Source organism: Macaca fascicularis, chromosome 14, assembly GCF_037993035.2.
Source record: "Macaca fascicularis isolate 582-1 chromosome 14, T2T-MFA8v1.1".
NCBI lineage: Eukaryota > Metazoa > Chordata > Mammalia > Primates > Cercopithecidae > Macaca > Macaca fascicularis.
The window spans coordinates 125,041,838-125,066,500 of record NC_088388.1 but is presented as its reverse complement, the minus strand read 5'-3'; the positions used below and the strand labels follow the sequence as shown (position 1 = coordinate 125,066,500).

General features: G+C 53.0%; 1 protein-coding gene across 4 annotated transcripts in view; it reads left to right on the top strand.

The window, feature by feature from the left end:
* Positions 1-24,663, top strand: part of KIRREL3 (kirre like nephrin family adhesion molecule 3) — a 575,278-nt gene that overhangs the window by 501,485 nt on the left and 49,130 nt on the right. For all 4 annotated transcript variants that reach the window (XM_015435927.3, XM_045369971.2, XM_005580133.4 and 1 more), the window contains exon 5: positions 23,150-23,307. In XM_015435927.3, the coding sequence (XP_015291413.1) occupies positions 23,150-23,307 (158 nt within the window). The remainder of the gene's footprint in view (positions 1-23,149; positions 23,308-24,663) is intronic.

Genomic DNA, 24,663 nt, shown 5'->3' with positions numbered 1-24,663 from the left:
ATGCACACCCTCACAGTCTCTCTCTCTCTCTCTCTCTCTCTCACACACACACACACACACACGCACAGCCAAGCAGGCTTTAAGCCCAGGCACATGCAGAGCCACATATGCCCACCGTGTCACATGTGGTCCTGTATGCAGCCGCTCTGGGTGTGCACTAGGCCCCACTCCCTGACAGGATTCCCAGGCTGGGATGCATTTCCTTGGCCATTTCCCTACAGCAAGGGTGGGCCTCCTCCTCCATGGCTCAGTTCCGCCCACTCTCATTGGCCTCCGAGAAGCAATTCCGGGCCATTGAGGCGCTGGAGAACTGGCCCCAGCTTCCGGAGGCCCCAGAAAGAAGTGTCCTAGATCTGTGACCTGTGTCTCCGTGCCCTGGCTGAGCCCGGCTTCCCCAGCCTGACTCCCTGCCTACAGCCGCAGGCCTGGAGTTCACACACAGGCCCTCCAACTTTTCTGAGGGCTTCTGTTTGGGTTTTGGCAGATACAAGAAGCCAAGAGTAGCCCTCAGTCTCTTGACACCTACCCCAGACTTAGCCTCCTTCTCCAGGAATGCCCTTCACCCCACCTCCCAAGACCCTGTGGATGTGGTCTTCCTTCCCTTTGCCTCCATCACACCCACCCTTCCCTCCAAACTTGGCTGACACCTTGGGTTCTCATGTATGAAGGGAGTGAGAAGAAACAGCAGCCATGGGGTGGAAGGGAAGGCACTGAACTTACCATCGGAATTCCTAGGCCCTACGACTGACCCTTTCATTTTTCAGCTGTGTACCCGTATCCAAACCACTGAGCCTCTCTGACCCTCAGTTTCTTCCTCTATAAAGTGAGGACTAGGAATGCCTGCCTTACCGGTGTTCAGGGTTATGGTAAAGAGAAAGATGAATGTGTATAGAAAGTATTTTGTAAATAGCACAATGCCTCTCAATGTTCTGAGCACAAAGTACCTTTCAAAGTTGACTGGCTAGTTCTGCAAAATCTGTCTGGTTGTCGATTTCTGCATAACAAATCACCTCCAAGCTCAGTGGCTTAAAACTACAGAAATCATTTCTTAGCTCTCACAGTTTCTGCAGGTCAAGAAGCTGAGCCCGGCTTAGCTGGATGGTTCTGTATCTCTGCAATCAGACATGGGAGGGGCTGGGGTCACATGTCTGGTGCCCGGGCTGGGCAGATGCAAACAGCTGGGGGCTGGAGTGCTGGGGTAGTAGCAGTGAAAATATTGAGAAAGGATGAGATCTGTGCATGTTTCAAAGGTGGAGCCCACAGCAATTAGGATATGAGAGAAAGGGCAAGTCAAGGACAACCCCAAGGTGTTTGGCCTGAGCTCCTGGTAGCATGCAGTTGCCATTTGCTGAGTGTCAGGACCAGAGCCCTGGTGTCCTGTGCCTCAGGCTGGTGCACAGCACTGCCTTTTACAAGGAGAGCAGTGAGAAGGGCAGGGAGCACCCACATGGGCTCCGAGAGGGCAGGTGAATCTCTGAGTGCCCCTCCTCCTCCACGGTCCTGACTGTGGCCATAAGTTACTGCTTATACCTGGTGTCACAACAGGGAGGACACAACAGGGTCACTTCCTTCCTGAGGCATCTGTTGCCAGGGAGGCGCTAGACCCAGAGGAGGAAGGCCAGGTATAAACAACAACTCAGGCCCTTATTCCGAACATGTCCACACACACAACAGCCACAACCAGAAACCCGGCCAGCAAGGATGAGCGGAGAAGACGAACACAGACAGTTGAGGGAGGCTTTGGGGAGAAAGCAGAACCACTCTGGGGTCAGGCAGGGAGGTCAGAGGGCCCTGGAGGTAGGGCACAGAGAGGGGGTTTCATGTAGAGCATCTCTGGGGCTCAGAGGGCAACAGAGGCTGGGGCTGGGGGACCGAGGGCCCAGAAGTCAACCTGATGGGTCACACTGCACTCTGCAAACAAGGGAAAGCCACTGGGAGTTCCTGAAAGGCAAGAAGAGCCAGTTTACGGGCCCTGCCCTAAGCATCCTCCTCCATCTGCCTCCACTTGCTCTCCTCCCTTCCCGCAGTCCCTCCGCACCCACAGCACAGCGCAGGGTCCGAGCAACAGGCCCTGGGACTTGCCTGGAGGTCAGGGCCTATGAGGCCAGCTAAGTGCTCAGTGCCCACTGGAATTGGCCAGTGCACAGCCTAGCCACCCTGGTTGAACCTCTCACTCCTCTCCAGACACCAACTTAGAGCCTGCAGGAGCGTCTGCTCACCTGGCTTCTCCCCGTCCCGCGCCACCTGCATCCCTCAGGCCCGGGGCCTTGTGGCTTGTGGCCTGATTAAGGTGAGTGTCATCCCACAGGGGTCTTGATGGATGAGCTCGGTAGTGGCTGCCCGTCTCTATCTGTGGTGCCTCAGGAGCCCATCCATCTTTCCTTGGCAGCCTGCGCCTGCCCCAGCGCTCACCTCCCCAAAACAGTTCCAGGCCTGAACATGCCCGAGGTGGATCCCGGGGCCCGAGAGGGGGTTCTTCTCCATTTTGTCCCCACCAAGGACAGGAAAGAGAGGTAGCTTCCCTCCCTGGGAACAGAGTAAAACTAAGTTCAGAGTGAGGCATCATTCTCAGGCACAAAATGTAAAGGGTACCAAAAAAATCAATAATCTAGACAAACAACATTTTAAAGCAGTATTTTTTAAAATGCAAATGAATATGAAAAAATCCATGATAAACAAAATACCAAAATATTAGACAAAGATAGGATCAGCAACAGCGCCGAGCCAAGCCGCAACAGACCCTGCAGCAAGAGGAAAAACGTGCGCCCCATTTATATTTTATATTTTTAACGTATTCTTTAAGTGGTAAATTTTTTCCAGAACATTGAAGTAGTTGGAAAAATATTGAAACATTTAAAAGCTGGTGTATTAAAACCCACAACATTATGTTACTCTTAAATGTTTTATTTACAGCAAAAACAGAATGTATTTCATTTTACTTTCCTGGCTTTAATGGCAGCTAACTCACCAGTAATAGTAATCATCTACTTCTTTGCTTATCTCATTTTCGATTGAGAGAATTAGCATTTTGACCATTTCTCTTGACCAAGTGACCATCTTAAATAATTCTTAATTAACTGCAGCTCCCTGATCATGCCTTTACTTAAAATTACGATATTTTGCTCATCATGGATATTTTTACATTTGTTCTGATTTTTTAAATTTGCATTAAGATATTATTTATTTCCATTACCAGGGTTTTGAGTACACCCTTAAAGTTTGTGCCCGAGACAAGAGCCTCACTCACCTCCCCCTAATCCTAGCCTTGAGTCAGAGAGGGGGTGCTGGATGGCCTGCGCCCAGCCTGAACCAGGAAAGGATGGCTCTGGGACACAAAACCACCCTTGAAGGAAGGGAGAAGTAGGAATAAACCAGCTCTGGGCCAGCAACTGCCCTGTCACCTTTGTCCAGGTGGGGCCAGCTGGGGACTGAGTAGAAGATGCAGGCTACTGTGGGTGAGGGGGAGGGGGTAGGGAAACCTCTCCGGACTTGAAGTTCAGGTTCAGCTCCAATTCTCATTGCATGATGCCTGACAGGCATTGGACTCAGTGGTCCCCCCCGAGCCCTTTCCTCCTGAGTCCAGGAGGGCTGCTGCCTGGCCTGAGAGGCCATGAGATAGAGGCAGGCTGCTACCCTGCCTATCTCGCTGCCTACCTCACTGTCTTTGTGAGGCTCCAGGTCAATCCCTGCAGGGAGATTGCTCTGCAACAAGCAGTGCCAATTCCTGCCCCTGTCGGTTAGCTGCAGCACCGAGGCTGCTCTACGGCCTCTTGGGTCACTCAACCCAGGGCCAGGAAGTTCTACTGCGTGTCTAACTTAATTCCTCCACCCTCATCCCCTGGTCTGTCTTTTCTGGAGGCCAGCCTTGCCATCTGCCTGGAGGTCTCTATCTAGTCCTGCCCCCTCCCTCTCCAGAGCGTCCGAGAGGAGGAAAGAGCACGGTCTTGGGGCAGATAAGAAGCCAGTCCTCCCTGCATAGCCCAGCTCAGAGCCCCTTGAACATCTTGATATTTCACCATTAACAGCCACTGAGGCATGAACTGCTTGGAAGAAAAGGCCCTTTCAGAGTCAATTTATCAAAGTTTGATAGGAAGTCATAAAAATGGCCTGGTGGCTGTTCCCCTCCAACAGCCGAGCCAGAGCTTGCTGTCTGGCAGTGGCAATTAGCAACCCCATCCCCTGGTCCTCCTCCTTCCCACTCCAGCCCATGCTTCCCTGGCCCCTCGGCCCCTACAAATAGAAACACCACTCAGAGAACTGGACAGACAAAGGCTAATTGGGAGCAGGGAAGTAACTTCAGCAAAACTAATGAGGAAGTACTTGAGTGGACAGGGGCTGAGAGGGGCTTTGCAGAGCCACCAGGTCCATCCCCCTGCCTTAGAGTCATGTCACCTTGTCACATCCACCTCATCCCTGATGGGGGTAATGGGAACAGGCTTGAGAAAAAGAGGCCTGACCTCTCTTCCCCAACTGTGCCTCCAACAACAGTTCTTCCAGATGTCCAACCTCACTCCCTCACGCTGCAGCCTGAGCCCATCTTCCCCTTTCAGTGGAGAGGAAACTATCTATAGATCATTCTCTCAGTTCCTTGGTGGCCCTCTGCAACTTATTCTTTTGTCCATTTTATAAGCCCGGAGGAAACTGAGGTAAGCAAGGATGGAGCCCTTTGGTTCACTGAAGGGAAGTGAGAAAATAAAAGTCCGGATTCTGAGATCACTCTGTCAGTACTCCAAATCTGCCAGGCGCAGTGGCTCACACCTGTAATCCTAGCACTTTGATAGGATGATGCGGGAGGATCACCTAAGGTCAGAAGTTCGAGAACAGCCTGGCCAACATGGTGAAACCCCATCTCTACTAAGAATACAAAAATTAGCAAGGCGTGGTGGTACGCGCCTGTAGTCCCAGCTACTCAGGCAGCTGAGGCAGGAGAATCACTTGAACCTGGGAGGTAGAGGTTGCAGTGAGCCGAGATTATGCCACTGCACTCCAGCATGGGCGACAGAGCAAGACTCCGTATTAAAAAAAAAAAAAAAAAAAAAAATCCAAATCTGTGCTGTGGGAAACCCAAAGAAATGGTAACCTTGGCTGCTTTGGGCATGTTGCTCAATTTCTCTGCACCATGCTGGAACTCCTGGGTCTTCTCTCTGGGGACAGACATGGGCAGGTGTTCCTAATATGGCCTTCTTACCTGCCACAGACTTCGACTCGGGGACAGACAACACTGGAGTCCTACAGTCTGGCCCAGAGGGGAGCAGAGAACCAGGACGCAGGCTTTAGCCAGAGTCACATGGCCTTGAATTGGTTCTCAGCCAGTCCTGCAGGGTGCTTTCTTTCCCCCTGAGAGCAAGTGTCCCCACCCGTCACACAACAAAGCCCCCACCCAGAGCCAGCACGCGCCCGGCCTCCTGGGCTCACATTACATTCGGACGCCTGAGCGGAGTTCCCGGCTCACAGGCTTCTGGCCTTCACTCAGCCTTCCTGAGCCTCAGTTTCACTGCCGTGCCCACTTTCAGATGCAGAAGCTGACACTCAGGGAGGTGCAGCTTGCCCGAGTCCGCACAGCTAGAAAGTGGTGGCCTGGAGACTCAGGGCTTGTCTTTGGAATTCCGGTTTCAGGATCATCTGAAGCCCTCCCTTCTTTTCACACAAGACCCCTTTCCACCACGGGATGGACCTGAAATCCAGACAGAGCCCTGCCCCATTCTCCAAAGAGACAACAGGCTCTCCTCCACCCTCCAAACGCCCCCTCCCCAGGCAGGTTGACTGTGGATTCTCCAGCATTTGTGGACCCCCTGTACCCTTAAGAGCAAATGAGCGTCCCCGCCTGACCTTGCACTCCGGGAGGAAGCAGTGGTGTCTTCCTTTTTGACCCCAAATGCTACTGCTGCTTCTGCTCGGCCCTTGGAGTCCCAGACTCGAAAGAGATGAAGGAGGCAGACCCATTCTTTGGGAGATGAGGAGGGAGGAGAGACAAGAAAAGGAATGAGCATTCACTGAGCCCTGCTCTGGGGACTTCACCATGGAGCATCCCCTAACCTTCACAGTATTATTATCCCTCTAATTTTATGATGAAGACACAGGCTCAAAGACCTAATTAATGTATCCAAGGCCACACAGCCCAGAGCCGGGAGGCCAGGAGTCAATCCCAGGTCTCGCTGCAAACACAGCTCTGTATCCCTGGCCCAGGGGCATGTTCACTGATGTTGTATCTCAGCACCCAGAATTTCTGAGCACCTGTGGAACACAGGCCTACATGGTCTATTTCCAATAACCTGCCTCGTGGACAGGGCCAGGCTGAAGAATGCTTCATGGAGAGAAAGCTCTGCTCACCTCTCCCTCGTGGTTGTGTCCAGTGAATGCAAATTAATGCTAATGGGAGTCTAAAATAAACATACTCAGACAGTAAAGCTGCGTTGCCTCCCCCGCCCCCGCCACACACACACACACACACACACACACAATGATTCCCAAAGTCAAATGCAAATAATATTTTCAATTATAGACCAGGTTTGGATTATGTATGCCTCTGGCCACAAACACAAGTGCCCAACACGGGAGCTAAATGTGACTTTAAGACACACCCAATACATTTCACCTCAAAGCAACACTGGACACCTCACCCCATCCACTCCTCAGAACAGCTCATGGGCTGCTCCCAAGCAACGCGTCTCATTTTCCCCAACGTGTGCAGCACTAGCACGCCCAGACTCCTGCACAGTGCCAGGGATGGAGATCTGAGCTGAGACGTATATTTTAACCCGGACTGATCCCAGCACACCCACTGCAACTCGACACCATCATGTTTTTTGATAGAGGATCCGCCATGAACAACACTTTCCATGGCAAGTGAGTTGCTCATCAAAACTGAAAGGGAAGCCTCAGGGAGAGCCAGCAAAGTAACAGAGGTGGTTAAGGATCCGAGGGTTGCTAGGCCTCGCTGATGGGTCCCCGAGAAAGGGGTGGTGGAAGGTGGAGAGTGGGGAATGCAGAGGGGAAGGGACATGTCCAAGGCCTCAGGAAAGTCAGGGGACACCAGCTGTCCTGGGCCCAAACTCATGGTGATTCACACATCTGCCTCCAGCAATGCCCTTATGGACTGCAAATCTCAGCATCTCCCAAAATTGACCCAGGAATCCAAGATGGAGTAACAACAGGGCCAACAGGAAGCTTTTGGAACATAGCTGACATTCAATGCATATCAACGTGTTCTAGTTCTGCCCCTCCCAAACTATCCCCTCTGGAAGCTTTGTTTTCCCCACCTAACTCCCACTTCATGCAGGCATCTCTTCTTATCCTTCCATCATTGATGGGGTGCTCATCTGTTGAGCACCTGCTCCGTGCAGGCTGAGCTGGGGCAGGAGAGACAAAGAGGAACATGACGGGACTGCTTCCCTCGGGAAGCTCCCATTGAGCCAGGCACCCGGGTCCAGCCAGCAGTGATTCCCATGCAGCCGGCTCTCCACGGCAAACGCAGCGCATCCATCTACAGCTACCATCCAGCTCAGCCCTGTGCCGAGGTCCCAGGCTGAGCCCTGGGACACACCCCAGGATGACACTGACTGCTGCACTCCAGATGCTTAAGCACAGTCTAGTGGAGGTCAGAGGGCACATTTGAGCAAAGACTGAACATCGTGTAGGTGTCCACAAGTCAGGAAAGGGAAGGAAGCACAGTCTCGGAGGACAGAGCCGCAGAGCCGGGGTCTGAGGCCCGTGGCTGTGTGACTGTGGCCTGCAGTGAGGAGCCCTGTGGCTGGAGACAGGCATGGGGTAAGGCTGCAAAGGTGACCAGGCCCGCGTACTATGGGGTTTGGACACCATAAGCAGAGGGACAACTTGATTACATTGTCATTTTGGGGGATCCCCTGTGGGGAACAGGAAACGGGTGGGAGCAGGGAGAGGCCAGAGGAGAGAAGTCACCTAGCAGGCTCTCCCTGTGTGGCTCATGGGTGGTGAGGGTATGGGCTCCAGCTCACGGAGCCTCCATCTGCAGCTCCCTGCGCCACAGGTCAGGTCACTGGGAGCCGTGGCTCCTTCCGTGATGCTTCTCTTCTCCTGCACATATGCATTTGGTCTGAGCTTCCTTGACACTCTGCCTTAACCAGGGGAGCAGCTCATCTTAACACGAGGGAAGGCAGCGGGTCTTCAGCGGCAGCCTCTGTCTTCAGGCTGACCAGCTGGCTGCCTCCACGACCGAGGACCTACTACGTTTTCTCCTTTAATCCTGCGTGATTCGAGGCACGTATTAGCTCCACTTTACAGACGAGGAAACTGAGGCTCAGGAAGGTTGATAAACTTGTTCAGGGTCACCCTGTGGGGTCATTCCCAGCTCTGTCTGAGAGCAAAAGCTGTGCCCTTTCTTCACCTGCCTGACATCACCTACCAAGGGCTGGAGATGCAGGAGCCTGGCTGGCCCCAAAGCCAGCCCCGCCAACACCAGCAAACTTAATTGAAGGGATGATCAGAGCCAGATGAGGAGTCCCTCCCTGCCCCAGTGAAAATGGCTCAGACGAACATAAGAAGCCCACAGTCCCCTCCTTACCCAGTTACCAAGCTCCTCTTATTCTGAATAAGGGGCTTATTCTCATAGAAAGCACTCTAGTGGCAAAACCAGCCCCATCCCACCTCAACAGTGATGGAGCCAAAGAAGACACCCTGGGGGAAGAGGCCATTCCCTCCCTCCACCTCGGCCTCCTGCGAGCGGCACCCGTGGTGGAAGCTGCGGTGCCACCAAGTTTCTCTCTACCCCTTTCAATACAGGACAGAAGGACTCATGCTGGAGTGCGGGGCGGCCAGCTCCCTGCTGACTTCCACTCTGGAGGTACCTGTGGCTAAAGAGAGGAAGCTCACTTCCAGTGACTGTCCCCATGGGGTATAATGGCCAGACCTCCCTCCCCAGAATGGGGCAAATGTGAAAAATGAGGAAGAGAGGGGATTTCAAAAAATAACTGTAAGGCCAGACTGTAAATGAGAATTAAAGCACTTTCATCTAATGAGTTCTAAAAATAGTGCCCTTTTCAAATGTAGAGGCTTGTACTTTTGGGGGGGAAAAAAAAAAAGAAGGCTCAGGTCGGGAAAAGATGTTGACTTTTTCCTCTTGGGATTCTGGCAAACAGTGGATCTGGTAAATTTGCATAAAGTTGAAAGGTATATTTCAGTGATTTTCTGGGATTCCCTGAAATGACTGTTTGTAGCAAGAGACCTAGAGAACGTGTTTTTGCTTGTTTCCTTCCTTTGAATGCTGCCATTTGGTTTTATGGTCCTCCATCCCAAAGGACTGTGTCTCTCCCCACATCCATCTTCTTCCTGAGCAGGTGACTGGAACCCCACGCCCCCTGTGTCTTTGCCTCTTTGCCTGTCTTACTTTATTTGTGCCCTTCTGTCTCACGGTCACCTCTCTATTCCCTCCTCCGTCTGCCCTGCTGGCCTGTAACCAACTAAGATATGGAACAAATGCATGCTTTTATCTTGCAAAACGCAGTGTTCCTAATCTGTCATCTCAAAAGAAAGCTATTGGAATGTCTTACGCTTATTTTTTAAACCCCTTAACATAATGACCTTCTTCCTGCACCCCTCTGTGTCTGTTGAACCTTCTGAGGCTCCAGGGCGTCGGTAGGCAGGATTTCTAACTGGCCTCGTTTTCATCCTTACTGAAACCATGAGGCTCCTTGAGGAAGTGGATTTGCCGGATGGGGAGCCCATAGCAAAACCAACCATATCAGTTCTGCTTTCTATTTATGGGACCAGCGGGGACACTCCAAGTCCCCACCTGGCCCCTTTGCTGGGTCAGGATGGCTGCCGAAGTGAACCAACGCAGATCCTCGTGCTAGCGTAGCCTATGGTGCCACCGTTAGGGCTGGGTGGGTGGGGCAGCAGGATCTGAGCCAGAGTCCTTGCCAGTTGTGTGACTTGCCCCAAATGCTTTGACTAGTCTATGCCTCAGTTTACCCACCTACGAAATAAGGCTACTGCAAGGGCCACCATACCATGAAGCACGGATTTATACAAGTCCACGGCAGCCACCATGACGGGCTTTTTCCACCAACCCAGCTGTGTTGAGCAAAAGAACCAAATCAGGTTAAGGTCGAAACCACCTGGAGAGCTTTGTGAGCAGCTGCAAGGGGGCATGTGCTGGTTATTCCTGCAAACACACCCTAAGAAGTGCTCTCACCCATCCTGCAGCCATCAGCATAGGAGCTGGGCTGGAGAAAGGAGAAAGTCTCTCGCTCCACAAGACTGGGAGGGTGACTGGAAGCCACCCAGCACCACACACTGGCCTCCCTGCCCCGGCCCTACTCGCCCCTTCCTCTCTCCAGTGTGATGCACTGCCCCATCCCACTGTCCCTTCTCTGCTGGCCTCTCCCAAGCCCTCTCACCCTTGCTGTGCACATGGCGGCCACATAGTGTCCTCTGTCACCTGGAGCCGGCACAAGCACGCTAGTCTGCGTGTGTGCAAATCACTGCGGCTCCCTTCTCTACCCACCTCCCTTCCTCCACTCCACATACAGCCTAGGATTTACGTGCCTGCTCAGTATTAATGAAACACCTGTCTCCTCACAAGTAGCTCCACCCTGAGATGCTCAGATCCTCTTTCAGGGTTTAACCAAAAATCAACAGATCACTCACCCTCCCTAATTTAAGGAGGGAACCAAGCCACCGCTGACTTTGACCCTGACAGCACCTGGCTCCCTTGCACTGGCCCAGCCCTCCCTCCCTTGGGGGCTCCTGCCTAAAGGCAGCGAGACTGCCCGTCGCATCTGCACAGCAGTGGGATCTCTGGGTCTGTGACTTCCTTGTCATCGCTCTGGTGGTTTGAAGGTGCTTTGAGGCAAGGTACTGACCGTTCCATCTTGGGAGTTCAGGGCTGGGCATGGAACAAGGTAATAGCAGAACATGAGATGGAAACAAGCCCATTTTACATGCAATATGCTACTCTCTGCCCCCATGTGGAGTTACTTATTGAATAAACAATAATAATTCTAAGAGCTAAAATTTAGTGGGTTCTTACTACAGTGCCAAGCTCTGGGACAAGACACTGCATAACTCTTACATTAACTCATTTAAACAGCACACCAGCCCTGTACAATAGCTACTATAATATCTATGACATTAATATCATCCAGCACAGAGCATTTGCACATGGTCACACGGCCAGTGAGTGATGGAGCCAGAAGCCCAGCCAGGCACTCTGACTTCAGGGCCTCCCTTCTTATCCCCTAAACAATATGAGCTCCAGCTGAGAAGTAGACGTCCCAGTGTCCCAAACCTTTGCAGGGGACCTCTGAAGTCAGCTAGTTCAGGGTCCCCCCACCCCCAGGTTAGGGGCAGAACTGAAACAGCCTCCAGCACACCTTCCCCAAGCTACATGCCATCATCCTAAACCTGCATCTTGCTCCTTGTTCCTCTTTTCTGTCTGTCCCCAACCTCGTTGGAGACATGTCTGTGCTATTGTGCCGCCAAATATATTGGATGCCATATCCTTTAAAAATCCCATTTGTGGCCGGGCACGGTGGCTCACGGCTATAATCCCAGCACTTTGGGAGGCCGAAGTGGGCGGATCACCTGAGGTCAGGAGTTTGAGACCAGCCTGGCCAACATGGCAAAACCTCATCCCTACTAAAAGTACCAAAAAACATTAGCAGGTGCTAATTAGGTGGCAGGTGCCTGTAATCCCAGCTATTTAGGAGGCTGAGACAGGAGAATCGCTTGAACCCAGGAGGCAGAGGTTGCAGTGAGCCAAGATTGCCCCATTGCACTCCAGCCTGGGTGACAAGAGCGAGACTCGATCTCAAAAAAAAAAAAAAAAAAAAAAATCCCATTTGCATCTTGCCCCACATCTTCTTAATGTAGACCTAAGTGGAGGTGGGGAGAGTCTGAAGAGGGGGAAAGCATACCTACATTAATTAAATCACATATACATAATTAACACATCTACAGGATTGCCAGATAAAATACAGGACACCCTGTTAAATGTGAATTTCAGATAAACATACACTACCATTTTTTAATTTATCTGAAATTTACATTTAACAGGGCATACTGTTCTTTGATTTGCTAAGTCTGGCAACCCTACCCATATCCCAGCTCCGCTGCTTACTAGCTATGTGATGTTGGGCAAGTAACTTAACTACTTTGTGGCTGGTTCCTCACCTCCAAAATATGCATCATCGTTGTATCTACCTTATATAGAGTTGTGAGGATCAAAGGATATCTGTAAAGCACACAGAAGAGTTCTTGCTCTGTGGTAAGCCCTATATCAATGTTAGCTATTATTCATATTATCGGTGCTGTTTTTTTATGACTGCATCCAAGATAATACACTAGGCGGTGGGAGACAGGCAAAGAGGCATCAAGACTCCTACCCTGCAACTGTGGGGAACCTGAAACAAGTCCACAGGTCAATGCAATGTGACGTGGTGTAAGAGGTGCTCAGCTGGGGAGGGGGGCTTCTAATTCAATGGGGTCAGGCAAGGCACCAGGCAACAAGTAATTATCAAGTGCTCACTATGCCAGACACTGAACTAAGTACTAGAGAGAGAATTTGGCAAGCCAGCCCTCAAGGAGCTCACAGCCTCGGGGGAACAGCAGGCAGTAATGGCGCCAGGCACCACGTGTACCTGCCGAGGTGGGCACATGGTCTTGTGGCAGTGCAGAGGCTGCAGGCGGGAGAGGCAGGGGTCGAGATTGAGAGAAGACTTCCTGGAGGAGGCAACAATAGCCTGAGTCTTAAAGAATAACCAAGAGTTAACAAGGCATGATAGGCCTTTGAGCTGATTGAAAAGAGGCTGGGATTACAGCCAGTTAAGACTCAGGCAAGGAGATTCCCAGCAAAGGGAGCTTCACAAGCCAAAGAGTGTAGTTGTAAGAGGGCAGGCTATCCTTATAGAAGAGTGAACAGTCACACAGGAGAAAGCTACAGAGATGACGCCTCACTGGAGAGAACCGGGGAAGGCCCCCATGATAAGGAATTGATTTTTGTGCTGGAGAAGTGGGAGTCATTGAACATTGTGAGCAGCAGACGGAGCGTCCAGAATAGTCACCTGGCCGAAGTGGAGGGAGAATGGATCGGAGGGAAGTGAAGAGACAGTTGATGCCGTGGGCCCAGTTCTGAATCAAACAGCAGGGGACTACAGGGTTACATCAGTTAGCTTTTGCTGCTGCAGGGGAGAAAAAGTAATATATTTCCCTCATTCATTACAAGGTTTGCAGCTGACACCTCTGTAACAAAAGATAGATTAACAAGAGAAAAGTGCAACAAATGTATTTAACCAAAGTTTTATGTGAGCTTTCAGAAATGAAGGCCTCAGCGCCATGCGGAAACTGTGTATTTGCAGGCTTATGTTCAATGAAGAACGGGCAATTGTGCAGAAATGTGACTGGACAAAAAAGGGGCTATGACCTCATGGTAACGAACTGGAAGAACTTAGCAAGGCCTTGCTTGCATTCCTCTTGGAGTTCCTGTGCACCATTTCTTTCCTCTGAGCGTAGGGCAGGATCCCTCTGGAATGAGGATCTCATGACCTAGTTTCAGGGGAGATGGGTCAAAGAATTTTTTACAGCTAGCTCTCGCCCAGGAAGGCAGGGGATTGGAGAGTAATCTTTTTGCTTCTGCTGTTTTCTCAACTTTTAAGATACGATATCTTGGAGTATTGTGTTCTGAGCACTGATACTACATAATAAACCACCCCAAAACTGTAAGTCAGCAATCTGGGCTGAGCTCAGCTAAGACAACTCATCACACGGGACTCATATGTGCCTTGGCAGCCCATAAGTAGTGTGTGCCTCAGTAGGCACAGAATGCGGGGGGCCCGGAGGGAGGGGTTTCCAAGCCAAGCAGGGCAGCGTGGAATCACCCATGGGAGTAGCAGGGTCTTCACCCAGTTCCCAGCAGGACAGAGCAGGGAAAAGGACATAGACATCTGCTTTACCAAGGGGACAATCTGGGACGTCTAAGTCCCAGCTCCCCTGCCCATCTATCACCTTTCAAAGGAATGAGCCCAGTCTGCTTAGAGAACCAATAACATGCCACATCATATATCAGACCCTTTATAAAGCATTTTCCCATGTTGTATCTTCCTTGACCCTGGCAACTATACAGTGAACCTGGTTTTGTTATTTTATTTCATATTTTACAAATGAGGACACTGAGGCACAGAGAGGCTAACCAATTTTCCCTTGGCCACAAGCCAGTAAACATAGCACCCAGGATTTAAACCCAAGCTGCCCGACCTTCAAGTTAGCGACGCAAAAGGAAAGGGGCAGGCCAGACTGGTGGCTCACGCCTGTAATCCCAACACTTTGGGAGGCTGAGGCAGGTGGATCACCTGAGGTCAGGAGTTCGAGACCAGCCTAGCCAACATGGTGAAACCCCGTCTCTACTAAAAATATAAAAATTAGCCGGGCATGATGGCAGGCACCTGTAATCCAAGCTGCTCAGGAGGCTGAGGCAGGAGAATTGCTTGAACCCAGGAGGTGGAGGTTGCAGTGAGCCGAGATCATGCCATTGCATTCCAGCCTGGGCAACAAGAGTGAAAATCCATCCCAAAAATAAATAAATAAATAAATAAAGGAAAGGGGCAATTGGGGAAGAGTAATTTACTCCAACAACTGCAGGTGGCTCTTATCCACAAGGAGGAATTGAGGTAAGAAGTGATGGAAAGCAAGGCTAAAGAGTCGGCAGTGGCCAAGAAGTTCAGACTATTCCGATGGCAAAGAGGGACTTTCAGAGGATTTGAAACAGAGGAATGCTAGATATTCAGCACATGGTGGGTGAATTACTGGTTGACTGGATGGGTGAATAATCAGACTTTTGTAACAGTCACTCTGGAAAAGCACAGAGGACTGGAGTTGGAGGGGAGATGCGGTATTATAATCCAAGCAAAAAATGATAATGGCTGAGCCAGGAAGCCTGTGAGAATGGAAAGAGACAAATCTGAGTGATATTTCAGAGGGTTAACCAGGCTGGTTGGCAAGGCAAGGTGACGGAGAGTGGAATCCAGAAAGAGCCCCAGATTTCTGATTTGGTCCCCGAACAGTGGGACCGTTCTCCAAAATACGGAATATGGGGAGGGATGGGTGTCCGGGAGAGGTGGTGAGTTTGGTGTCACACCTGCTGAACTTTGAAGGCCCGTGGACAGTTGGGTCATGACTCTGGAGCTCAAGAGAGAGGTCTGGCCCGAGATGCTTCTTGGGAATTTATCAGCATAAAGATGTGAGTTGAGTTCACAGAAAAGTGAAGGTTTTTCATTTGATAGTGTGTCAAATGAGATACGGCCAGCAAGAGCTAACTAGGGAAGACCAACATTTAAGGGGTGGGAAGAAAACAAAAAGTAACAACCAGAGAGGAAGGAGAAAAGCCAGGAGGGAATCCTGGAGGCCAATTTAGGATGTATCTATTCCCCACCCAGTGTTATTCTCCTTTTAGTGCTTATCAACACCTAACCTTATATTATGTACGTATTTGTTTATTCATTGATGGTCTCTCTCTCCCACTAGAAGGCAAACTCCACTAGGGCAGAAGCTTCTTGTCCCTAGTGCAGAGAAAGGGACTAGTGTATAGTAGGTGCTCAATACGAATTTCTCCAAAGAATGTTCAGGTAGCACTGGGAAGCTGACCCTTTAAAACCAGGTCCCCTCCCGTCTATACCTCCTGCAGTTCTGCATCGTGGCCATTAGGTGGCGCATCCGTGTAAGTGAGGAAACCGGAGGCTGGGATTACACGCGGCCCAGAACGTGAAAACCGCGCACAACCACAAAAGGGAGCAAAGACTTGGGCGGACTACAAACATCATTCGTCCGTTCCCTTAGCAGACATCGCTGCAGCACCAACTGCGAGCCAGGCTCATGCTTCCTGGGGCCTTCTGAAATTCAGATTGCGGGAGGGAAGGGAGGAGAGTGCCTGCCAGGTCTGAAGGCCCCCTGGGACGGGCAGAGAGCCTGCTTTGCAGAACTGTAGGGCCAGGACAAAGGCAGGGAGGGGTTAAGGGAAGGGCTGCTGCAGCTGCGGGGACAGTCTGGGAGTTGCTGTAACTCCAACAGAACATATTATAGGGTCAAAAACACTCGAGTCTAAATTCCAACTTCACCACTTATGGCTGTGTGATCTTTGCCAAGTAATTTGCCCTCTCTGAGTCTCAGCTTCTTAACCTATAAAATGAAGACCCTAATAGTCCCTGACTCAAAAGATATTGGGAATAAAGTGGGAGGGCCTTGGCACAGCACTTTTCACACAACCACAAAGCTAAATATTACTCCTAAAAAGTAGACATGATAACCAACATTTGTGTAGCCCTTTACAATGTTCTCTGTGTATCTTCCATATTGTAAGGGAATCCTCATTATAACGGTGCAAGATAGGTATTTTTATTATCTCACTTCCCAGATAAGAAGACTAAGGTTGTCAGATTATATAACTTGTCCGCAATCATATGGTTCATAAAGTGATGGACTCAAGTCAAGTTGAGCTCAGCAAATGTATATGCCACCCTGTGCCCTGTGCAGCGGGCGGGCACTCTGCGGGGAGATGGGGATCCGGATAGAGATCATGGTTCAGGGAAGAGACACACACACAGAGATTTCCATAGGCTGTGGCAGCTAGTGAGTCAGGGGATGCCCGGGATGCTGTGGGATCGTAGGCAGAAGCCCTATATACTTGGCCCAACTGGGAGATTCTAGAAAGGCCCCTCAGAGAGGGTGCCCTCTGAACTAAGTCTCTCAAAGGGTGTGTAAGAGTGACCCAGGAGAAGACCAGTGATCCAGGAGAATGCCAACATTCCAAGCTAAAGAAATGGCATACACAAAGGAACCTGTTCTGAAACAAGATTGTGTAACTCCAAAGCCAGTAAGCAGGGAGCAGTCTACTCCTTTCTCTGGCCTGCCCCGGGGGAGCGAAGGGAGCAGGAAGCCTGTGAAGGGATCAAGGGTCCCCATACGTGCTCTTCGTCCAGCGAGTCTTCCCTTCATAGCACTGTCAGTTTGTCATGATTTCTACCTAGGAACCCTTAGAGCAGCGCTCCTCCAGCTTGAAAATGTGTATGAATTGTCTGGGGTCTTTTGAAAGGCAGATTCTGACTTAGGAGGTCTGAGGTGGAGAACAAGAGTCTGCTTTTCTAACAAGCTCCCAGGAGGTGCCAAGGCTGCACACACATCCATCTTGGGCACTGGCCTGGAGTGACAAGGGCCTCCCCATCAGCTCTAAGATGGCAGCCCGTGTATGGCTTCACTCAGCTATCACAGCCTCAGCTTGTGAGGTGGAGAAGGCTGGTGAGAGAAAGGTTGGGAGGGAGGCAGGCAGGAGGGCAGGGCACACGGCAGGCTGACTGCAGGGCTGCAGCGGGGAATGTGGGGACAGAGAAGATGCTGACGGTGAGGGAGATGCACCCCGAGGCCTCAGCATCCTCCCTCCACTGTAGTCAGTGCTGGAACTCCTAGCACCGACTCTCCCAGAGCCCCTGCGGCAGAACAAAAGCAAAGAACCCACAAACGTCCTCCTCCCTGCTCAGCCAAGTGTCTCTGATCTGTCACCACACTCAGCCTGCCACCTCTCCCATCCTATGTTCCAGACAAATCAGAGGACAGCAGCCACGGAAAAGCAGGCTGAGAACCAGCTCCCAGCGCCAAGCCCTCCTCAGCCAGGCTTCCCCTTCTCCAGGAGAGGCATGAGCACCAACCCTGATGCCACAGCAAGCAGCAGAGTTCCTACACTGCTATCCCAGCTGGCCTCGGAAGGGTCCCCGCTTTGCCCTCCTCCCTCCCACTACTCACCCAGCCCGCTCCCAACTCTACCCAATGCACACACACATGCATGTGCATACATATATACACATATATACACACGCACTTACATACACAGGTATACACGCGTACACACATACATACACATGTATACACAAGTAGATACACATGTACATATATGTACACATATACACACATGCATATATACATACATATACACATACACACACATAGACACATACATTCACGCATATACATGCACACACACATATACACATACAACGTGTACACACATATATACACATACACACATATACACACGTGCACACATATATACACACACACATACACACACACACAAGATTAAAAACGCTGACCTCAGAAGCCAAAGCCCATGATAACCACACCCCCAGCCCCATCCCCACTCCCCTTCTGAGGGTCTTTTATTTAACAAATAATATTCAACACATATTTCTTTAGCGCCTGCTATGTGATACATCAATATCACAATGACCAAGATAGATAAGGTCTTTGCTGTCCTTTCTAGAATGGTGACAGATAATAAATGAACCCAGTGATCCAGACAGTGCAAGGGTGGGTAGTGGAGAGTCAGTGAGGGGCTCTTGAAGCTGCATCTTCATTGACAGGAAGAGCCAGCAGAGTGAGGAACAGAAAAAAAGCATTCGACAGAGAGGACCAGGGCAAGACCGGCCCTGAAGGAGCCAGGTTTGCTGAGCAGCAGAGAGCCAGTGGGGCCAGGGCCTGCTGAGTAAGGAGTGGCCGGAACAGACTGAGGCCCCAGGGGCAGCAAGGGCTGTGGGTGCCAGTGCTTGCAGGCAATGCCTACTCTCCTTCAGCAGGAAGCCCCTGGAGGGTTTTGTGTTCGTGATGGGCCACTCTGCCAGCTCTGTGGGGAACTCACTGCTCATTGAGTTAAATGAGAACCAGTCTTGCTTTCCAAAGGGCTGGGCATCTGTGAGGTTCTCCTCCATGCAGTATCGGGGCAGGAGGGTGGCCCTGTTGGTCCCCCAGCCCTCCAGCTGGTCGGTGGATCAGCCATGCTCAGAGGCCGGCCATCCAGGCTGATGGAGCATCGAGGAGTTCCTGGAAGCCCAGCCAGGTCCCATTGGGTGACCAAGTGGACACTGGAGGGAATTCCCTCAGTGCTGTCCTTGTCCTGGCACCAAGAGAGTTTTTCCAGCCTGCTCAGACGAGGCTGGCCAGCCTGACAAACTGTCTCTAAAAAACAGGGAGTATAGAGGTTAGAGAGAACCTTAGTGCGTGAAACAGATGAAAACTTTACCTCTCCAGTTGGAGCCAGGATGTGCATCCCAAGCCCACCCTCACCCTTCTTTGCTCTCATCATTGGTAACTTTGGGTCAGCCTCTTGCGCTCTCTGGCCTCAGTTTCCCTCTCCCCATGCCACCTCTCCACCAGAAACCCCACTGTCTTTGGCAGCAGAACTTGGGGAAAGCTCTTGGGGGCTCCCTCCCACACACAGGGAAAGGGACAGGTGCCCCTACTGCCCACCCACACAAGGCAAAGTCTTCGGAGCTGGGCAGGGAAGGGCAGAGCAGGGAGGGAGACCGAAGCTGCCTGCTACAGAATGGCCAACGGGAGAGTAAACTGTAAAGAGCTCAGCATCCCATGATGATGTGTTTCTTTCATAATCAATGCCCCAGGAGCCAGCTGGGTGCAGGAGTGTCACTCAGTCACCCCTAGCTAAGGCCACGCTGTGGCCTCTCAGGCCAGCTTCCAGCTCTGGGGACCCACTCCGCCTGGTACCCACTCTGTCCTCCCCAGGCCTCAGTGCCCCAACAGTTAATGCCATTTTTTCCCTGACTGACAACAAGCACAACACCAAAACAGTCAACTATTTTTATCTCTGGATTAATCACGAAAAGGCTAACGCTTCCACCTTCCTTGTGATTAAAAATTAGAAGCCCAAACTCTATAGTGGTTGAGGATAATAACCAATCCTGCAAGGGGGTGATGAATAATGCATCTCCGGGCGGGGGCTGCTCCGAAACTTCCTCCCCTGCCCACTGCCCGGCCCAGCCTGGCCGAGTCTGAATGGGGAGGTAATGAGGAGCCCCCTTCCACGCCAGACACAGCTGCCAAGAGCGACTGCTGATTTCTCTTCAGCCTGCCGGCCCCCAAACATCCCCCCTCCTCACCGACCCCCACCCCACCCTAGCCCCCACCCCCCATCTGGTGTGCAGTGAGGCGAAGACCAATCAATAATGCATGGCTACATGAATACCCAGCGTGATAACCACTTATTTGGGAAGATGTAATCAGGCCCCATTCTGAGGGTGGCTGTGTGTGCGTGGCTGTGTGTGTGCCTGAGCACTCCCACAACACACCCCACTCCCTCCTCCCCCGTCCGTGCTCCCTCTAATCCAATATTCCAGTAACACAACACTCCAGCCACAAGCAGGAAGGGCCTGTCCTCTGGGTCTTGGATTCTCAGGAAGGCCTTGGTGGCTGCACTGTGCTCGGAGCAAGCAGTGGCTCCTGTACCTCAGGCCAGAGCCCAGAAAGCTGTTTCTGCCATGGGACCCCCTGGGGAGCTCCCCAAAGTCCTGATGCCTGGGGTCCCCTCCAGAGACTGGACTTGGCTGCTCAGGGTGCCGCCTGCCAGTGAGGTTTGAAAACCTCTGCAGAGGAGTATGCAGTCAAGACTTCAAACCCCTGCTCAAGGCCCAGCGAATGTCAGTGCTGGAGAGCAGTCAGCTCCCAGATCCTCCTTGCTCTCACGTTTGCACCTGAAGCCACCCTGAGAGAAGGGGCTTCCTGCTCCACCCTCTGCTCTCAGGCACTTTCCACAGTCACTGGGAAGGCTGAGGCCCCAAGTATCCAGGCTGTCCCCAGGGCTCCACGTGGCTCTTTTTCCAGGCCCTCAGCTAGCTCATGGAGCCTGAGCTCCTCCATCCTGGTCAGGGAGGCTGCTTCGCAGAAAGAAGGTTGAAGGCTGGTCACCTCTGAGCCCGGCTCTTCCCACTGGAAGGCCCCTACCCACCGCGTGGAGATGCAATTCCCCTCCTCCGCAAGCGGTTGCACCCACCCCTGCTTGGTGGAAAGTCCTAATCCGCCTCCCTTTTGCCCTGTGGCCAGGCCCACCCCAAGGAGGTCCGTGGGCACTAATGGAAGGGTGCGGGGCGGGCGGCTGGGGGGTCGTCTTCTCCATCCACCCCATTCCCGCCTGCTTCCTCCGGGCCTCCAGAAGGCCTGGCTCGAGAGCCCAGGGCCAGGCAGGGTTGCATGAGGCAGACTCTGTTCCTGAGCCAGGATCTCGGTGGAGTCCAGGGCTCGCTGCCCCTGGGATCAGCTTCTTGGAAGCCGGGGGAGGTTGTTGATTCCTCAGGAAATGGCACTGCTGTGCTGTTAGTGTCGGAGCAGGCCTCCAAGGCTGGGCAGGGAGGGCAAGGCAGCTGGTCTGAAGGTTTGCTTCTTGGCTTCTTACTGGGCCCCCATGGGGGCTTCCTGTCCCTCCTGGAGCTTTCGGAGAAGCCGGAGTGGACCAGGAGAGGTGCTGATGGGGCGATGCCCTGGGAAGGGAAGGGAAGCTCCCATGCAGGCCGAGTCTGGAAGGCTGAGCCAGCGGAGTCAGGACGGCCTGGAGCTGTGACTGTCCGGCTCTGAACTTCTCCAGCCCAGAGTCCCGAGCACAGAGCCTGCATAGAAGGGCGGGCTTTCTCTGGCCACCAGGCACAGAGGACCCTTTGTGCTAGGTCCCCAGACCCCTGTTATCCAACTACCCCTTCTCTGTTTGCTGTGTACACAGACGGCTCACGTCTTGATGTGTCCGGAAGCCCTGGGCCTCTCTCAGCCTCCAGAGCTTGTGGGTCCAGCTCCTCCCCGGGGAAGGGAAACAGGCATTCCTCAGAGAACAGTCGCCTCATCTCCTGTCCCTTCTGTGGCCTGTCCAGGGAGCAGCAGAGGCCTGAGACCCTCAACATGTCCCCAAGCACAAGCATGGGAAGAGGCTGTGCCCTAAGGCAAGGCACTTCACATCTCCAGGCCCTCCTCCGAGCCATGACCATCCGCCATCCTTCGGCCCATAGTCCTCATGGGAATCAAAGGGGTGACTCCATTGGGGCCAGCAAATGTCAGTGGAGCTTCCCCCAGGCACAGGGCTCTGTGCTGGGCACTGCGGAGACCGTGCTCTGACGTGGATGCCCCCTGCTCCTGGCACTCGGGATCCCTTGACGGGAGCCACCCGTCTCTGACCCTGCTACAAAATGCAGTGGGAAGGCCGGGACAGGAAAGAATCAGGCCGCCTCTGGGGATGAAGGAGCTGGAGCCACTCCGGAGGAGTCAGGAGCTCAGGAGATGCCAGCACTTGCGTAGCCCTCCGAAGCGCTGGCTCCACCCTGAAGGGCTGCCCTGTACCCTGCCCCCTGCCAGGGAAGGGGCCGGCCTGGTGCTCCCAGGTTCCCTGGGCCTGGCCTCCAGCCCTGGCTCTGCCACCATGTGACCTTGAGCCAGTCGCTAATCCTGCTGGAACTCGGCTTCCGGATCTGTGTCTTTGGGGTGATAATGTGGACCTCACCAGACTATTGTGAGGACTAACACAGACAGCAGGTGTGACAGTGCTTCATTTAAAGAAGAAAGAAGAGCTGGGCGCCATGGCTCACGCCTGTAATCCCAGCACTTTGGGAGGCTGAGGCGGGCCGATTACCTGAGGTCAGGACGTTGAGACCATCCTGGCCAGCATGGTGAAACCCCATCTCTACTAAAAATACAAAATGTAGCCAGGTGTTGGCCGGGCATGGTGGCTCAGGCCTGTAATCCCAGCACTTTGGGAGGCAAGGCAAGCAGATCACCTGAGATCAGGAGTTTAAGACCAGCCTGACCAATATGTTGAAACCCCATCTCTACTTAAAATACAAAAAAAATTACTCAGGCGTGCTGCCACGTGCCTGTCGTCCCAGCTACTTGGGAGGCTGAGTCAGGAGAATCGCTTGAACCTGGGTTGAACCTGGGAGGCAGAGGTTGCAGTGAGCTGAGATCATGCCACTGCACTCCAGCCTGAGTGACAGAGACAGACTTCGTCTCAAAAAAATAAAAAGAAAAAAGAAGTTAAAAAGAAAGAAGCCACAGACATCGCCTGGGCCACAGAGCTCTGCTACCAGGCCTGGTAGTGCAGGCTGAGGCTGCTGGCCCTGTCCCCTCTCGGCTGGGCCTGAGCAGGGATGCGATGACTGGCGGGAATAGACTCCACTGTAAGCACGCAGTGCACATGTCAGGGATCACTGCGGGTGCTGCTCTCATCGTTACGATACAAGCAGATGATGCATTTTATCAACGTATGATAATTATTATTTGTCATCATCTCCACAAAATCCTCCCAGCCCGCCTGCCGTCCTACCTGAGGGAGCAGCCTCAGCCTGACCTTCTGCTTCTCTCCCCGCAGTGCCGCCTGATGACCCCGTCATCCTGGGGGGCCCTGTGATCAGCCTGCGTGCGGGGGACCCTCTCAACCTCACATGCCACGCAGACAATGCCAAGCCTGCAGCCTCCATCATCTGGTTGCGAAAGGGAGAGGTCATCAATGGGGCCACCTACTCCAAGGTGAGGCCTGGAGGGGAGGGGGTGGGTGTGGGTGGGCTTCAAGAGGAGTGTGCGGGGAGGGGGCTAGGGGGACAGGGAGTTGATGGGGAGGAGGCTAGGTAAGGAGGGGGCTAAAAGGAGTGGGGCCTGGATGAGGAGGGGACTAGGAGGGGTGGAGGTTAAGTAGAGAGGGAGCTAGGTGGGGAGGGGGGTAACAGGGGAGGGGCTGGGGGATTAGGTAGAAGGGGAATGGTGGGGGGCTGGTGGGGAAGAGGCTGGAGGTTAGGTAGAGAAGGGGATGGTGAGGGCTGGGGGAGGGGCTGGGGGTTAAGTAGAGGGGGGTGGTGGGGGGCTGGTTGGGAGGGTCTGCGGGGTTAGGTAGAGAGGAGGATGGTGGGGGCTGGGGGGAGGGACTGGGGGGTTAAGTAGAGGGGGGTGGTGGGGGGCTGGTTGGGAGGGTCTGCGGGGTTAGGTAGAGAGGAGGATGGTGGAGGCTCGTTGGGAGGGGCTGGGAGGTTAGGTAGAGAGGGGTCGGGGGGGCTGGTTGGGAGGGTCTGCGGGGTTAGGTAGAGAGGAGGATGGTGGCGGCTGGTTGGGAGGGTCTGCGGGGTTAGGTAGAGAGGAGGATGGTGGGGGCTGGTTGGGAGGGGCTGCAGGGTTAGGTAGAGAGGAGGATGGTGGGGGACTGGTTGGGAGGAGCTGGGGGGGTTAGGTAGAGAGGAACATGGTGGGGGCTGGTTGGGAGGGGCTGGGGGGTTAGGTAGAGAGGAGGATGGTGGGGGCTGGTTGGGAGGGGCTGGGGGGTTAGGTAGAGAGGAGGATGGTGGGGGCTGGTTGGGAAGGGCTGGGGGGTTGGGTAGAGAGGAGGATGGTGGGGCCTGGTTGGGAGGGGCTGGGGGGTTAGGTAGAGAGGAGGATGGTGGGGGCTGGTTGGGAGGGGCTGGGGGGGTTAGGTAGAGAGGAGGATGGTGGGGGCTGGTTGGGAGGGGCTGCAGGGTTAGGTAGAGAGGAGGATGGTGGGGGCTGGTTGGGAGGGGCTGGGGGGGTTAGGTAGAGAGGAGGATGGTGGGGGCTGGTTGGGAGGGGCTGGGGGGTTAGGTAGAGAGGAGGATGGTGGGGGCTGGTTGGGAAGGGCTGGGGGTTTGGGTAGAGAGGAGGATGGTGGGGCCTGGTTGGGAGGGGCTGGAGGGGTTAGGTAGAGAGGGAGATGGTAGGGGCTGGGAAGAGGGACTGAGGGGTTAGGTAGAGACGGGGATAGTGGGGTCTGAATGGGGAGGGAACCAGCTCCCCTGTGTCTCTGCAGCTGTCCCTCTGTCCTGTCCCTTTTGGTTTCTCTCACTCTTTGTCTCCCTGTATCTTTCTTTGCGCTCTCACTCT